We start from the raw sequence: 16,915 nt of genomic DNA, 5'->3' as shown, positions 1-16,915 counted from the left end.
ATTGCAATGTTTTTGCATTCAATCACCTCCAATGTTAATAATGAGCACTATTTGTGATAAAAACGTACGCGAAGACGTCTCTTAACAAGAAGCGGTGCTTTTGCAATGTCTGATGACACACGTCTGCCAACACATAGATTACTCATTTTATCAGTTTAGCGAAGCCTTTTATCGCGAAGTGTCGTTCCTACATTGCTTTTAACAAAAATTAACATTAAAAGGATACGTTTTTATGAACTATGCCACAGTTTTACAATGGCTGTTGATAGATTAATATGGAAAATTATTGTGGATTTCGTTGTGCTCGCGTGCGGTAAGTGATCTATGCCATAATACGCTAACTTAAATTAGGTCCACTGCCGTAATAATTTGTTTGTATACCTGTCCTTCTTTCTTACTACGCGACGGATAAAGATAGCTAAGTCTAAGTAATACGAAAGTGAAATGCATTAGAACGAAAGGTCAGAGCAATATGATTAATTCTCGGTAAAGGTAGAACAGATATTTGTTTTAAAGCTTTCAATATAAAGACTGCAAAATTATAATCGACGAGTTCAAAGCAGCCCTACCAAGTGCATTTGAACATTTTTATATTTCTGACAGGTGCAAAGGGTATTTATGGGACCAGTACGTACGACCCTTCGACTAACGGTTTTTTTAACCGAATACTTTACATACGAACGAATAAATTAATAATATGATACTAATCTAATCATAATCTACTAAGAAATATAAAAACCGCTCTCCAGATAAAAAAGAACTGTACACGGGAGCCAAATGCTCCGCTAAAAATAGCGGTTTTTTTGTACTTCTCACTGCAATCTGGCAAATGCATTCCAGTACCTAATCTATACGTTCATGTTATTAATAATGATACAACTCATTTTAGGTTTTATGACATTTTGCTTTGAGTAAGTACATACATATATATATATATCTTTCCTTTATTCAATTCTTCTTGAAAAAAATCTTCATTTTATTCCGCGTACGTGTCCGTTCGAAATGATACTGAATCATGGGTATAAACAAACAAAATATCAATTATCATGTCAGTAAACTTAGATAAGTCGATTATTGCATTCAGTTGCAATAACTGTATAATGGCTTTCGAAGAAAATCGAAACATTCTTGTCGTGAGAAATGATGGTAAATTACACAGCCGACCAACAAAAAAAGAAAAATTGAAGTCGGTGCCGGAATAAGGAAGTTCCAAGCTTAATTTCATGGTAGACGGAACGCATCGCGCTGTAGTGACGTATAAGTTTACGTCAGCAAAACGCTGGGGTTAGGGTGACAGCTCCCTTTGACGATACCTACATTAAATTTTACGCATACCTAACATTACATTTCTAAATTTCAACGCCAATTTAATATGGATGCGCAATGGCTTTTTTTTGTGCATTAGCAACGACCAATTCTTTTGGTTAAGTTAAAAACGAGAAATCTAATTTTTTTTAGTTTCTTTTTATTGCTTAGATGGGTGGACGAGCTCAAAGCCCACCTGGCGTTAAGTGGTTGCTGGAGCCCATAGACATTCACAACGTAAATGCGCCACCCACCTTGAGTTCTAAGGTCTCAAGTATTACAACAAGTATACAACGGCTGCCCCACCCTTCAAACCGAAACGCATTACTGCTTCACGGCAGAGATCGGCAGGGTGGTGGTACCTACCCGCGTGGTCCTACCGCCCACCAGTAATTACGCAAATTATAATTTTGTGGGTTTGATTTTTTATTACACGATCTTATTCCTTCACCATAGAAGTCAATCGTGAATATTTGTTGACATTTGTAGATCAGTTAATGTTTTAATATTGTTAGAAATTGATCCAAAACTTATTAACTAGAGTGTATTTAAAAAAAAAATATTTAAAAATGTACTTTGCAATTTCTAAAGTCCTCAATGTACCTAGTGTTTTGTTGATATAGTAAAATCGCGAATAACTTGAAATCGTTAACAAAAAAAAATACGTCCTGTGACAAACGTAATTAATAGGGTACATTCTTCAAATATCTACTATAACTTTGTTTTAAATTAGTCGATTATATAAATTTAAATTGTATCAACAGATATAGGAATTTAATTTCGTTTTTAATAATTATAAAATTTTACGTAATCCAAATACTTATATATTCATGATTTCACACGTAGTGTTGTTGGTTACAAAAGAAACTTACTTAATAACAATCGACCTTGTTACAATTGCGATAGTTTATTATTATTTTTTGAAATCGATTTTAGCCATTCAATATTAAATAACCTATATAAAATAATGCTAATCGCTCATTTGCATGTTCGGAGGTCGCTATGTAATAAAAAACACAATAAAATAAATATTAAGTTTGAAGGCGGAGCAAAAAACATTTTTTCGCGGTTAGACTCATGTTTTTGAATTTAGATACGGATGCGGTAAAGATAATAACGTAACATATAGGCCAATATATTTATGTAATATAAGGCTGATATTTACTAGGTAATGTGAGTCATAGAAGAGTTGGACTACTCGATTCTATCCGTCTACCGAATAAGGAAAGGCAAGATTACGCAAACACAAAAACAATTCAATGCCAGAACCTTTCATTTTTATCTGATCAGAAACAGATTGATTTTGTATTATTTCTTTATTGTTTTATAATATAGAGTTTGTGGACATAAATTTCAAAAAAGTTTCTATCAATCCAAATTGCTAACTTTTAATTTAGTCGTATAATATCATCCTTTCAAAAAAGTGAAGACATTATTATGGCACTGATGTCAATGAACTCGTTGGAAATATGACGTAAAGCTAGACAAAAACTCATATACGTATGCAAATATTGGTTTGTTTAGTTGATTGTAGATAAATGAAAACCTTTGTATATAATGGCTGTTATATTTTTGTACTCTTATGTACCTACGAGTGAGAACTATCGCAAAATTTATTGATTTCACAATTTGTAGTGAGAGTTTGATATCTGGCATTATGAAACTATTTCCCTTGACCGTGAAATTAAAATTAATATGTGCAGAAGCGGTCCAGGTCTGTGCTTCATACATAACAAGGCAGATAGATAAATAGCTTTTTGGCGAGAACGGGATGAGCGAAGCTATTCAAGAAGTTTACTGAAGTCTCAGGCAGATAAATACATTCCTTAGGCATCTGATGGATCCATTAATCCAGATCCTTAGCATTAGACGCTTTCAGCTCTAACACTAGGAGCAGGCTTAAGGACACTGATATCCATACTCGTCGAACTCAGCCAAGAATTCGACGTGCAGCCTAACCCATGCGTCAGCCCACTGAGTTTCTCGCCGGATCCGGATTCCGAACCGGTAGTAGATTTATTCGTGAATCAGCTACCCTTGAGTTTTTAGGTCTGCTCACAAAGGCGCTCGGGCAGCTGTTAGCAAATCCCATCCCTCCTAGCTGTGGCTTTGCTCGCCCACCTGTCCTGGTGAAACTGGAAAGGCCTCCACGACACCAGCAATCATTAATTAAAAAAAAAAAACAACAAATATAATAAGGCACGTTAACACGTTAAGTGTAATAAATACGATAGTATGCGATAATAATTTACAAGACAATTAAGTGACAACTCGTTGGTCAATTATTGTCAGGAAAATTAAAAAAAAAACTGCTATAATTGAATTGCTAAGAGTACTTACTTTCCTATAAGGAAAGATCAACGTACTTTAAATTTTTATTTAAATAACGAAAACGTCAACAATGACGGGTGATAAATGATTCGTGAATCGTTCGTGATTATAAATGATATATTTTACATTCCGAAACGTTTTTCCGTAGTTATTTCATTCGATTATAATGAGTAAAGAAATTAATATTTTATCTGTGTTTTAAATTGATTGTTTATCAGTTATAGCCGTGTGTATGTTTTCCAATTAATATGGAATTACACATTTCAAGTGATCAGTTTTCCTTGAAATTCAAGTTGGAAAGTTCATGAACTTTTCGCGTGTTGGATACAACGTTTAATATGAATATGACGAAACGCGTGTGATCGGACGTTCACAGCGCACTGTTTTCCTCGCAGGATCTTCACAGTGGGTCGTAATTTGGATCCAGCGGTAGATTCTGCGAGGCACTGTTCTTGCTAGGGCTAGTGTTAGCGTTTCGGTGCGCACTGCGGTACCGTAAGTCTCGTGTAGTCGGTGTGGTGGAGCTTGATGGGGCTTAGTCGGTAGTCGGTTCTGCGGGGCAAGTGCTTCGCGCGCCTTTTTCAAGGCGTAGTTTCCTATGAGAAATTGGGGGAGGTGAAGGACTTTGGCCCTTCTCTTCTCCCCTTCTTCCTCTCAGGAGGCGCCGGAGTCGGACATAACCCGTGCCGTTACCCCTCTCGACCGGGTATCCCTAAATGGATTCCCCAGCGTTGTTAGCGAATTTTCTCAGGTTGAGCCCGTTAGCTTACCTACCCGTCAGGGCTTAGCTGGAATAGCTCCTTAGACGTTCGATCACGAGATATGACTCGTACCGTTTCAAAATCCCCAATCATCTAATTCTATATCTATCTACAGGTAGCATTTGATAACCACAGAAGTGAAATAAGGAAACGCTTAATCGACATTAAAAGATTTGTTTTAAATAAATTAAAAAGAACGGAAATATTAGCATTCTCGTTTAGATAAAGACGGAAGTCCGATAAGGTTGCCACTGAATGATTTTAAGGTAAACAATGCTTAGTCCATGGTCACGCGAACATGATTAGTACTAATAAAACTGTTCAAAGATCCAATGAAAGTAATTCTGAAAGCGCTTAATAATGTAACCTTCAAACAAAGATTTTTCCTGTCAACATTCTCGTCGAACCCGTCGCTTGCGACGAAGGGCTCGACGAGTAAATTAACGCTCAGACACAGCCCACTGAGTTTCTCGCCGGATCTTCTCAGTGGGTCGCGTTTCCGATCGCACGAAGCACGGCTCTTGCTAGGGTTCGTGTTAGCAACGTCATTAGGTTTGAGCCCCGTGGGCTCACCTACTAGTTAAGGCTACGCTGATAGCCTCTCAAGCTTAGGTAGGAAAAAAAAAAAGATTTTTTAGATATCACTAGTTTTGCGAGCAATGGGGAGTACCACCACCCTACTTATCTCCACTGCAATACGGTTAGTTTTATTAGAATATTGAGACTTCAACCTCATGTCTCAAGGCAGGCTATGACTTCGCAGGGAGTGTGGACTCGTTATTTTTTTGCCTATCTATGCTAGTAACCTCGTGAGGTTATTCTGTGGGGCTATCCTAGCTTCACTAGATGCGTAGGCGAGCTCACGGGGCTCAGTCTGGCATATTGCTAACACTAGCCCTAGCAAGAGCAGTGTTTCGCAGAATCTACCACCGGATCGGGATCACACTGGGAAGATCCGGTGAGAAACTTAGTGGGCTGTGTCTGTGGATTCATTATTACGATGTATCCTTTGTCTCATTCGAGGGATTCGACGAAAACGATGACCGGTGCTTGGAATACCTAAAAACCCCGATTGTTAATCACAGGAATCAGAAGGATCCGAAGTGACATTTTTTGGGCAATGGCCACTGTTTACCGTTTAGTTACACAGGATCGGGAATGCAGTTACCGGCGGCCAAGATAAAGAAATTATCTGATTAAAACACTGATTCGTTCTCGGAATGCAACCGGATTGACAAAAAATAAAAACATGATTCGTCCGGCTTGCCTTTCAATTATCAAGATACCACGATTTACGAAACTTTTTATACTAGCAACGAATTATTAATATATTATATGTACGCAATTCCGTTACTGTTTTTAATGTAGCGTTTTTAATTTTTATTTAATTGTATCCGACCTTTCGAATTGATTTCCGTAATCGCAGACAGCAGAATTGTTATTCGTCGAAATTTGTACGTTAAGCTAATTGCCATAAAAAATATTTTACTTGACACTTACGTCCCTTTAAACGGAGGAAGAACTGTGTGCTTAGTGCGAGTTTTTTAACGTTCTCGATAGCGTAAAAGTTAACACAATTTTGTATCGAGTTGGAACGTCTGCCTACGTTTGACACTAGGAGCGCTGTTCTGACTGCATACAAATTAGAATTAACTTCTACGCGATCGAGACTTAAAAAACTCGCACTATGCACACTGGTCTCAAAAATTGCCTCCATCAGGCTATAATCGTATTTCAAACGGTACATAATATGTATATATACATACGAGGAGGGATCAAAAAGTAGTGAAAACAACATACTCCTTGGTAAGAAAAAAAAAATACTGGCGGGCTTAACTCAGATACATACAAAACTCGCACTAAGCACACTGTAATAAGTAATAACAGTGCCTTGAAGCCTGATATTTGACTTAGGTTTTCAAGTTCACGTCAAAAGGATCTCAGGTGTAAGATAAGCGCCAAGCATCATCTCGGTGGCAATTAGGAGGTTTTTTTTAATTTATTATTGCAATGGCCTTGCGCACTACACGTGGATTTGACTTGTTTCCTTTATAGAGAATTTGGTTTTTGTCGTATCTTGTTGGGACCTCGTTTAGAGAATATGGACGAACTGCTAATATGTAATACGGTTGTATTCTGTTTAACGAATAGGCATTTGATTAAATAATCTGAAAATTGAAGGGCCGGCCAAAGGCGAAATAAATTTTAATAATTTTAACATTGCAATCCTTCGTTCAAATTAATAAAATGAATAAAGATATCAACAATTTTTTGTATCGAAATTTATCAAAAGCCCCGGGAAATCCTATGAATTCGTTATCACAGTGATTTCAGTTACATTGATTTCTGATATCGCCTTGATCTAGTTTTCAAAAGATAAAACATTCTTCAGATCAAGACCGTTCATTCAAGAAGCAATAGCTTCTTTAAATAATAAATGTATTTTTATTTAGTTCTATCTCAGTCAAGCGAGTTCATTACAATATTTGGTTATCTACTGTAAAAAATGTTACTTTACCTGTAAGTAAACAAAAATTCTCGTATATCTCTATATACTACTTACTGGTGGTAGGACCTCTTGTGAGCTCGCACGGGTAGGTACCACCACCCTGCCTATTTCTGCTGTGAAGCAATAATGCATTTTGGTTTGAAGGGTGGGGCAGCCGTTGTAACTATACTGAGACCTTAGAATTTATATCACAAGGTGGGTGGCGCATTTACGTTGTAGATGTCTATGGGCTCCAGTAACCACTTAACACCAGGTGGGCTGTGAGCTCGTCCACCCATCTAAGCAATAAAAAAAAATTAAGTGTTCGATAATCTTTTATCTTCAGTTTCATTTCCCCTGCTCGCTCTGCTGCTGTGGGCGGAGCCCTATCACCGCGGCTACTTTGAAGATGACCTTTCTCTGCGACTACCATTTAAACAGCAGTCCATATCGGAAGGGCTCTTGGCTGGCGTTGGCTTCGCTTTCATTATTTTCACGGTAAGACCACGCAGCAGACGATTATATTAATAGTAATTAAATAATAATAATTTTTTCAACAAACCATGGAAAACATCATAGTTAATCTGGAACCCGTCAGATCTTAGAACTTATATCTCAAGGTGGGTGGCGTATTTACGTCGTAGATGTCTGTGGGCTCCAGTAACCACTTAACACCAGGTGGGCTGTGAGCTCGTCCCATCTACAAAGTAAACGCCGCCACCCACCTTGAGACATGAGTTCTAGGGTCTCAGTTTTTACAGTACAACGCCTGCCCCACCCTCCAAACCGAAACGCATTACTGCTTCACGGCCGAAATGCCCAGGGTTTATATCTTTAATAAACTCTCAAGTAAACGCACACGATGTCAACAAATAATAAGTTAACAAGACTAATGCGGTCTATGTCATTAAAAACACGTAAAAATTTAGGAGCATTGACAATTTTCGTACATATGAAATACGTCGAATAAAATGCCTAAATACTAAGGTGAAACATTATCTTTCAAAGAAATTAAGATCAAAATCTAACCCGTACTGTTTAACAGTGTCAATGCCAGCCGAAATTCAATATTTACAGGTTCTAATCACTGAGATAGTGCGTGACAGGCAAGGTAAGGGCATCGGCGGCAAGTTTCTGTCGGGGTCGCTGATACCGGGCTGGCTGTGGGAGACGTACTCGACCGTGGGAATCTTCACGTTTGGGGCCGCCTGTCAACAGCTCACAGCCAACCTCGCGAAGTACGTGATCGGGAGACTGCGCCCACATTTCTTCGATGTGAGTAAATTTAGTCACAGTAGAGTGAGTAGAGATTCGATTGTCAAGGTTTTTCGCCTATCACTACATAGTATAAAACAAAGTCGCTTTCTCTGTCCTTATATCCCTATGTATGCTTAAATCTTTAAAACTACGCAACGGATTTTGATGCGGTTTTTTTTAATAGATAGTGATTGAAGAGGAAGATTTATATGTATAACAACATCCATTAAATAGTGGAGAAATCAATAATACATTACAGTTTCCGAAGCGAAGCGAGGGAGGGTCGCTGGTCTATCTTTCTTATACCTTTAAACGAGCAATTATTGTGTATATATAATCTGAATGTCGGAAACGGCTTCAACAATTTTCATAAAATTTAGTATATTGGTGATTTCGGGGGCGATAAATCGATTCAGCTACAATTTATTTTCAGAAAATGTTGTTTTAATCGTGTTTTCAATAATCAACTTTATCGATAATCAACTTTATGACTCTTCCCGACATCTATTGGCAAATAACAATACTATTTTTTGAGAGCAACTAACTGCTTTAAAGACACAATAACACTAAGTCTACGGGCACGAAATTTTGCGATGGCTGAGCGATGGCGGCAGCGGGGCGACGCGACACGGAGCGGGTAGGCAGCGATATCTCGCGCGGGCACGAAACAAGCTGGCGGGCAGTCGCGCTTGAGCAGTGTTGTGCGAATCATGAGTTTACGTCGAAGAGAACTATTGGAGCCTAGTCTCCTATTGAGAGAATTATTATTACCTAGAGATGGTGTTCATCCAATAAATCAACGAAGACGCAATTTGGGAAAATTTTCTGCGCTTTATTACGAGCTAAGGTGTCATTCAATGAAATTTTAAATTCCTTGTTAAATTATAAATTCCTCATTATCAATTTCCATTACTAAAATAATAATTCAACACAACACTGTGTACCCGCGCAAGCGACGAAATCAAACTAGTTTGTTCTCGTCGCTTCCGCGTCGCCGTCGCCCCATCATCGCCCGTACATCGCTCGATCGCCCCGCTCCGCCATCGCCCGTTTCGTGCCCGTCCCCATACTGTGCAATGCTTTTGTATACATCGCCGTCGCGCCGCTGTCGCCATCGCTCGGCCATCGCAAGCCTCGTGTCCGTAGACTAAAGCTATATAAAAATGAACTACTGCTCGTTAGTCTCGCTAAAACTCCAGAACGGCTGGACCGATTTGGCTAATTTTCGTCTTGAATTATTTGTGGAAGTCCAGAGAAGGTTTAAAAGTTAGATAAATATGAAAAGGCGCGGAATTAAATAAAAACAACAATTTTGTTTTTCCTTTGATTTGTCCCCCGTCGGACGGATTCCTTTTCTTTGTTTTAAGTTTATTTTGTACAAAAAAGTTTAGGTCTTTTATTTATCGATTGAGGCACTACGAAGTCTGCCGGGTCAGCTAGTCTAAAATACTGAGAAACACTTTCAAGTTACAACAGGCAAATACAATCGTGGATGGATTTTACTGGTGGTAGGACCTCTTGTGAGTCCGCGCGGATAGGTACCACCGCCCTGCTTATTTCTGCCGTGAAGCAGTAATGCGTTTCGGTTTGAAGGGTGGGGTAGCCGTTGTAACTATACTGAGACTTTAGAACTTGTATCTCAAGGTGGGTGGCGCGTCTACGTTGTAGATGTCTATGGGCTCCGGTAACCACTTAACATCAGGTGGGCTGTGAGCTCGTCCACCCATCTAAGCAATAAAATATATATATATATATATATATATATAGGACAATATATATATATATATATATTGTCGAATAAAAATAAAAATGATTCGACAACATTTCATTTATTATTGAAGTACGTGAAGAGAGTGATAAAAGTACATCAAATTCTTCAAGTACCTACTGATCAATCTGACTGCCACAGTAATTAATAAGGTTTTACGTTCATTTTCTTCAATAAGTATCAGTTCATTAGATTAAATTCATACGTGATCAATTGTTTTTTTTTTTTAATTGTGTAATGTATTATATTGTGAATATATTTTTTCCTTACATTATACGTTAGATTAGTTTTCGTTATCGTGTTGTTTTGTCGTAATTGTAAGGAACGTTGTTATACAAATTCAGCACTATATTCATATTACTAGCGACCCGCCCTCGCTTCGCTTGGGAAACATTAAAACACACATGAAACCAAAAAAATAAAATAAAAAAGAAAAATAAAAAGTAGCCTATGTTCATCAGGGACAATGTCGGCTTCTAATGGAAAAATAATTTTTCAAATCGGTCCAGTAGTTTCGGAGCCTATTCGAAACAAACAAACAAATCTTTCCTCTTTATAATATTAGTATAGATGTCTTGTTTTGTTGTGCGCACATACTTATGTTGCAAGCCAGATTTTGTTTCTTTTTATTTGTATTTTTTATGTATCTTTAGCTTATGATGTGTATTGTGAGCCTAATAAAATAAAATAAAATAAATAAAACATAGTACCCTGAGAACTATTTTATAATTTAAACTCGCACGGAGGCTTAAGATGTGTTAGTATCGATAGCCTAATATCGATTAATTACAACACTAGCTCATTATGTCAATATTCCTTAACATTCTTTGGAGCTCGCGTGCGGACTGTAAATCGTGTTTTATTCGTGTTTTAAGAGCTGTAAACGTGTTGATTGACTCGGTAGTGCAATAGTTATCGGCCCTGTTGCACCGAGGGTCGTGGGTTCGAGTCCCACGTCGGACAAACATTCGTGTGACGAACAAATCTGCTTGCTCTTAGTCTGGGTGTTTATTATCTATGTGTGTATATTTAAACGTATGTAAGTATGTATGTCAGTGTCTGGTACCCATTACACAGGGAATCCTTTTTTGTGGCCGGATGACGGGGCGTTTTTTTTTATTGCTTTGATGGGTGGACGAGCTCATAGCCCACTTGGTATTAAGTGGTTACTAGAGTCCATATACATCTACAACGTAAATGCCGCCACCCACCTTTAGATATGAATTCTAAGGTGTCGGTATAGTTACAACGGCTGCCCCACCCTTCAAACCGAAACGCATTACTGCTTCACGGCAGAAATAGGCAGGGTGGTGGTACCTACCCGTGCGGACTCACAAGAGGTCCTATCGCCAGTAATTACGCAACTTATAATTTTGCGGGTTTGATTTTTATTACACGATGTTATTCCTTCACCGCGGAAGCCAATCGTGAACATTTGTTGAGTACGTACTTCATTAGAAAAATTGGTACCGGCCTGCGGGATTCGAACACCGTTGCGTCGCCGCGTCGCTACACACGAATGCACCGGACGTCTTATCCTTTAGGCCACGACGACTTCGACACGACTTCGGGCGTGATTTGTTCCCGGTTATTTATTTCGTTATATTATATAGAACTTGTTCAAATCGCTTCCAGGTCTGCAGGCCGATCCCGGACGCTGGATCCTCGCAAAACGCCCTCGGCTACATCCAGGAGTACCGATGTAGCGGTGGCGATGAGGCTCTCTTGAAGGACATGCGTCTCTCGTTTCCGAGTGCACACGCGAGCTTCTCTATGTACTGTGCCATATTCTTCATCGTAAGTATACTTCGTTGACATAAAAAAAAACACAAAGCCGAATATAAGTTAGTTTTTAATTATTATAATTTTTTTTATATTTGTGGTCTGTAGGTAATGTCGGTTTGCGAATGATAATTTTAAGTGATAACGTCATGAGCAGAACTATTCGAACCGCTAGCTCTGACGTCACGCGAGAAGAGAGATAAATGTGTCACAAACCAACGCTTGAGCCGGTCGTGCCTCTCTATCGCTTGTTCCGCGCTCTCGCTTGCACGCTCAGGCTCAGGCGGAACGTGACACTTTTTCGTACGTGCTGCCGATGGTCATCGATTTATAAGACGTTACCATGTCAAAAAATAAGTGTTCGTCTAGGGACACCCGAGAGATGTGCTAACTTAAATTAATCTAAACTATTAAATATTGAAATTGCTTAACTTGAGGAAAGCTTAGGTTATTACTTAAACTTTATGATTGATTTTTACTACACGATGTCATTCCTTTACCGTGTAAGTCAATCGTGAACATAATAATATTAAGTACGTATTACATCAAAAAAAATTCGTACCCGCCTTCGAGATTCGAACACTGGAGCTTCGCTACATACTAATGCACCGGACGTCTTATCCTTTAGGCCACGGCGACATAAGATTTATAAAGGTATTATTCATCATTCTTTCAGTTCTACGTCCAAGTGAAAGGCAAGTGGCGGGGCTCGAAGCTCCTCCGTCACGGAGTCCAGTATGCCGTTGTGATAGCGGCCTGGTATGTGGGGCTCTCCAGGGTGGTGGAACATATGCACCACTGGAGCGACGTGGCGGCTGGTTTCGCCATAGGCGCCACATACGCTATGCTTATTGTAAGTATATTTCAAACTATGTATTAAAATTTATTTATATTTAGATTAATCAGTAATATTAACATTTTTTTATTAACTTAATATCCTAACCAGTATCAACAGGACGAAAAACAAAAAAGAAATTAATTATTAATTTTGTTTCCTATTTATACCAAATTGATCTTTTTTTTATTGCTTAGATGGGTGGACGAGCTCACAGCCCACCTGGTGTTAAGTGGTTACTGGAGCCCATAGACATCTACAACGTAAATGCGCCACCTTCAGATATAAGTTCTAAGATCGCAGTCAAGTTACGACGTCTGCCCCACTCTTCAAACAGAAACGCATTACTGCTACACGGCAGAAATAAGTAGGGTGGTGGTACCTACCCGTTCGGACTCAAGAGAGGTCCTACCACGTACTTTTTTTAATTTTGAAAACTATTTAATTTATTATTAATTAATAATACAATGTAATAACATTCGTTGCGGAAATGTTTATGTATAATAAAATATTTATTTTCATTCTCTCACTAATTCTAACCATAAATATATTAATTAATTATCTAATTAATTACTGATAGCAATATTAAAATCTGAATTGTGATTGTGAGCTCTCACGGCTGGGAGTGTGCCACTGTTTCTAACGCGATGCCGTCATGTGTTCCGATTCAATCGGTAGGACAGCCATTAATAAAATTCACATTACGACCTCACGTCTCAATCTGGGTCTCGTTGCGTTGCTCGTCTACCTACAAGGGCAATAAATAATAGTTTAAAAAACTAACAAAATACGCTTTTATAGAAAATCCAACTAAAAAATAGAAAATAAATTTGAATTAAAAATAATGTAAGAAAAAATGATTTTATTGTAAAAAAGCGTGGGGTGCTTTTCAGGATATTATCAAAATAACCCTTCTACTCATATCTGTTCATAAAATGCTTAGGTATAACTACTGATACCATGCACCCCACGCTTTTTTTTTACAATAAAATCATTTTTTCTTACACTATTTTTAATTCAAATTTATTAAAATTTATTTTCTATTTTTTAGTTGGATTTTCTCTAAAACCGTATTTGGTTAGTTTTTTTAAACTATTATATATTTTTCATTTTTTAGTTTAATTTAAATTTTTTCAATATAAATATTTTTTAATATTGAATTGTCATCGGTCCTTTATAAGTATACGAAATTTCGAATTAATCCGACGATTTGAAGGGGGTCGAAAATCATGTTCAAAAATTCTGTTACATACAAACATACATTTACTGGTGGTAGGACCTCTTGTGAGTCCGCACGGGTAGGTACCACCACCCCGCTTATTTCTGCCGTGAAGCAGTTATGAGTTTCGGTTTGAAGGGTGGGCCGTTGTAACTATACCTGAAACCTTAGAACTTATGTCTCAAGGTGGGTGGCGCATTTACGTTGTAGATGTTTATGGGCTCCAGTGACCACTTAACACCAGGTGGGCTGTGAGCTCGTTCAGCCATATAAGCAATAAAAAAAAACGTTTGAAGCTAATAAAAGCGTATTAATAAAAAAAAAAACTTCCTATTCCTCACTATACTCCGGTTCCAGTTCATCTTCGTTCTGAAGCCGAAGAAGTACGGCGCACCAGAGACGTGGCAGCAGCCGGTGCCCAGGAATACGCTTCCCAGGCCGGTACTGGCGCGGTGACCGACCCCTTCCATTGCACCAACCGAATTTCTTCTGTGTAATATTACAAATGTAGATTATAACTAGATTTTTTTTTTTTAATATTAGAAGCACAAGCCAAACATTCCAGATTTTCAAGCTTAACAAACCATATTGCTTTTAGTTTAGTATAACTAGAAATCACGCCCTTACGGATCCATCAGATCCAATAACCATTGCATTAGACGTCTTCAGGTCTAACACTAGGAGCGGGCTTAGGGACCCCGGTAACCGTACTCGTCGAACTCGACAAAGAGGTCCACGTGCAACCTAACCTATGCATCAGCCCGCTGAGTTTCTCGCTGGATTTTCTCAACGGGTCGCGATTTCGACCCGGTAGTAGATTCATTCGCGAAGCAATTGCTCTTGAGTTGTTAGGTCTCCTTCGGAGGCGCTCGGGCAGCTGTTAGCAAATTCCGCCCCTCCTGGTTGTTGAGCCTTTGCTCGCTAACCTGCCCTGGTAAAACTTGGAAGGCCTCCGGGCCACCAGTAATCTCTCAAACACACACACGTAACACAAGTAAACTTTCAATCATAAAAAAAAAAACTAGAAATATCTATGCGTATTGAAAACTAATTTTACGGTTTTAATCTCGTGTTTCCTCTTGTTATTGGACCTTTGAATATTGAGCCAAATATAATACTTACCGTTTTCTATAAAATATTTAAAAGAATTGACATTAACTTTTCTTCGCCCTCAAAAAAAAAACTAACAGCTGTTTTAGTTCATAAACGCGGGATTAAACCGTAAAAAATGTTTTAATTATATTCACGACTCGCGAAAACCGAAGTTAAATATTAAATTCTATACGATGATTACAAGACAAGATTTCTTTGTCACGACCGAATTTAAACAAAATTCCCCGAATCTTTAAGTAAGTTTTTTAAAGTAGGTACATTTTAAGTTGTTGTTTTTTTTTAAATACACGTACGTACCTATATGACTTGCTGTTGTTAAAACATCATTATCCTGTATAATTTTGAGTTTTGTACAAAATTATAATTTGCAAGTCAACAAATAAAGCTTTATACTACTATGAATATACAAAAAAATTTAAAACAGAAACTATTAGCCGACATTAATGAAAAATTATCGATGAAGCAAATTATAAACCGACCAAATTTAAAAGCGTTAAATCGATGTACCTATTCTATTCTCAAAAGGTTATTATTTCATTTAAGATCCTTTTTTTTTCTATGAATAGCTCTTAATTCACAGTTGAAAACCTCTTTCTCTTCACCTCTTCAATATGTTTTATTTGTTGAAAAAAATGTTGTAAAAAAGCCGCTATGAAAAAATTACGCACGTATTTAAAGAAAAGTTTAGTGTGTTTTATGATGAATGCAAAATGATCAATGCAAATAGCCCGTATGTACATATTATGTCGTTTTTTTTTTACTTAGTAACAGAAATGAATAGTCAAAAGATCTGTTTGCTTCGGATTTTTTGACATTTAAAACTATTTGAAGAATGCATAGAATGAATAGAATGCATATTTTGAGTCATTGACCGTTTTGAATGAGATATTTTGTAGCAAACACTTCCGAAGTAGGTAGGTACATATCATAGAGTTAGTTGTAGCTACTTATTAACTCCATAGTACATATTATATAGACCGTGTCTAAGTACTTTAGAAATTTTAAGAAGAAATAAATTTTAGTTTTTCTGTATATAATGAATTGAAAAAAAAAATTTAAAGAAAAGAAAATCGAATTATTACAAAAGGTGTGATAACAAATGCTTTTGTGCATGCTTTTGAAATAGCTTTAAAAGCGTTAAACGGAATAGATATTTTTCCTGATATAACTTTCAGTTGTAGCAATGAATATTGTTTGCATTGCAATGACGTTACATATGTCGCGGGATGGTGTTATACAAAACTTAACCAACTTAATAAACTACTACTGGCTTTTATTAATAGCTAGCTGGCCCGGCAGACTTCGTAGTGCCTCAATCGATAAATAAAAGACCTAAGCTTTTGTATAAAATAAACTTAAATCAAACAAAAGGAATCCGTCCTACGGGGAACACATCAAAGGAAAAACAAAATTGTCATTTTTATTTAATTTCGAGCACTTTCATATTTATATACCTTTTAAACCTTCTCTGGACTTCCACAAATAATTTAAGCCCAAAATTAGCCAAATCGGTCCAGCCGTTCTCGAGTTTTAGCGAGACTAACGAACAGCAATTCATTTTTATATTATATAGATTAGAAGTTCATCGATTAAATAATGAACGTGGGTAAGGTAATAATAATATCGAAGGGTGAAAGGCTATTTGTTTTAAGCGACATTTCGCTCAATACGCAACATTTATCTTTGTAATTAAAGGCGCATTTTATTTGGTATTTGCATCAACAGTTCGATGTTTTTAATTGTACTTCAATTAAATTTAGGTACTTCATTGAAATAGCTGAAGATTGCCGACTTAACCTAATAGGTGTGTATGGCTCTAATAAAGAATAAAAAAAAAAAAAAAAATAGCTGAAGAAGTATTTTTGCTTATGATATTTTTTCCAAATTTTAAACTTTAAATGGCTCTCCTGTTAACTTGGAAAAATGTCGCTTAAACCAAATAATCTTTTACCTTTCAATGTTTTATAGACTTCGAATTTAGAGAGAGAAAAAACATATACAATTACCGTTCACACGTCTACAGAGTATCTGATCCTTCGATCAATAAGATCTGATC

At 37.4% G+C, this 16,915-nt stretch overlaps 1 protein-coding gene across 1 annotated transcript; it reads left to right on the top strand.

Annotated features, from left to right (window-relative positions):
• On the top strand, nt 1-15,273 carry LOC114253448 (putative phosphatidate phosphatase). Its single transcript, XM_028188326.2, has 6 exons — nt 1-313; nt 7,232-7,383; nt 7,963-8,160; nt 11,546-11,707; nt 12,369-12,545; nt 14,104-15,273. The coding sequence occupies exons 1-6, from the start codon at nt 256-258 to the stop codon at nt 14,200-14,202; spliced, it is 846 nt and encodes a 281-aa protein (XP_028044127.1). The 5' UTR covers nt 1-255; the 3' UTR covers nt 14,203-15,273.
• The last annotated feature ends 1,642 nt before the right edge of the window (nt 15,274-16,915 follow it).

Source organism: Bombyx mandarina, chromosome 19, assembly GCF_030267445.1.
Source record: "Bombyx mandarina strain Sakado chromosome 19, ASM3026744v2".
NCBI lineage: Eukaryota > Metazoa > Arthropoda > Insecta > Lepidoptera > Bombycidae > Bombyx > Bombyx mandarina.
Note: the sequence above shows the minus strand (reverse complement) of the source record. Positions and strands in the feature narration are given on the sequence as shown.

Coding starts and splice junctions, on each gene's coding strand:
- LOC114253448 (XM_028188326.2), top strand. CDS start 256: ATGGCTGTTGATAGATTAATATGGAAAATTATTGTGGATTTCGTTGTG. Junction 8,161..11,545: donor TGCGCCCACATTTCTTCGAT/GTGAGTAAATTT, acceptor AATCGCTTCCAG/GTCTGCAGGCCGATCCCGGA. Junction 12,546..14,103: donor CCACATACGCTATGCTTATT/GTAAGTATATTT, acceptor CTCCGGTTCCAG/TTCATCTTCGTTCTGAAGCC.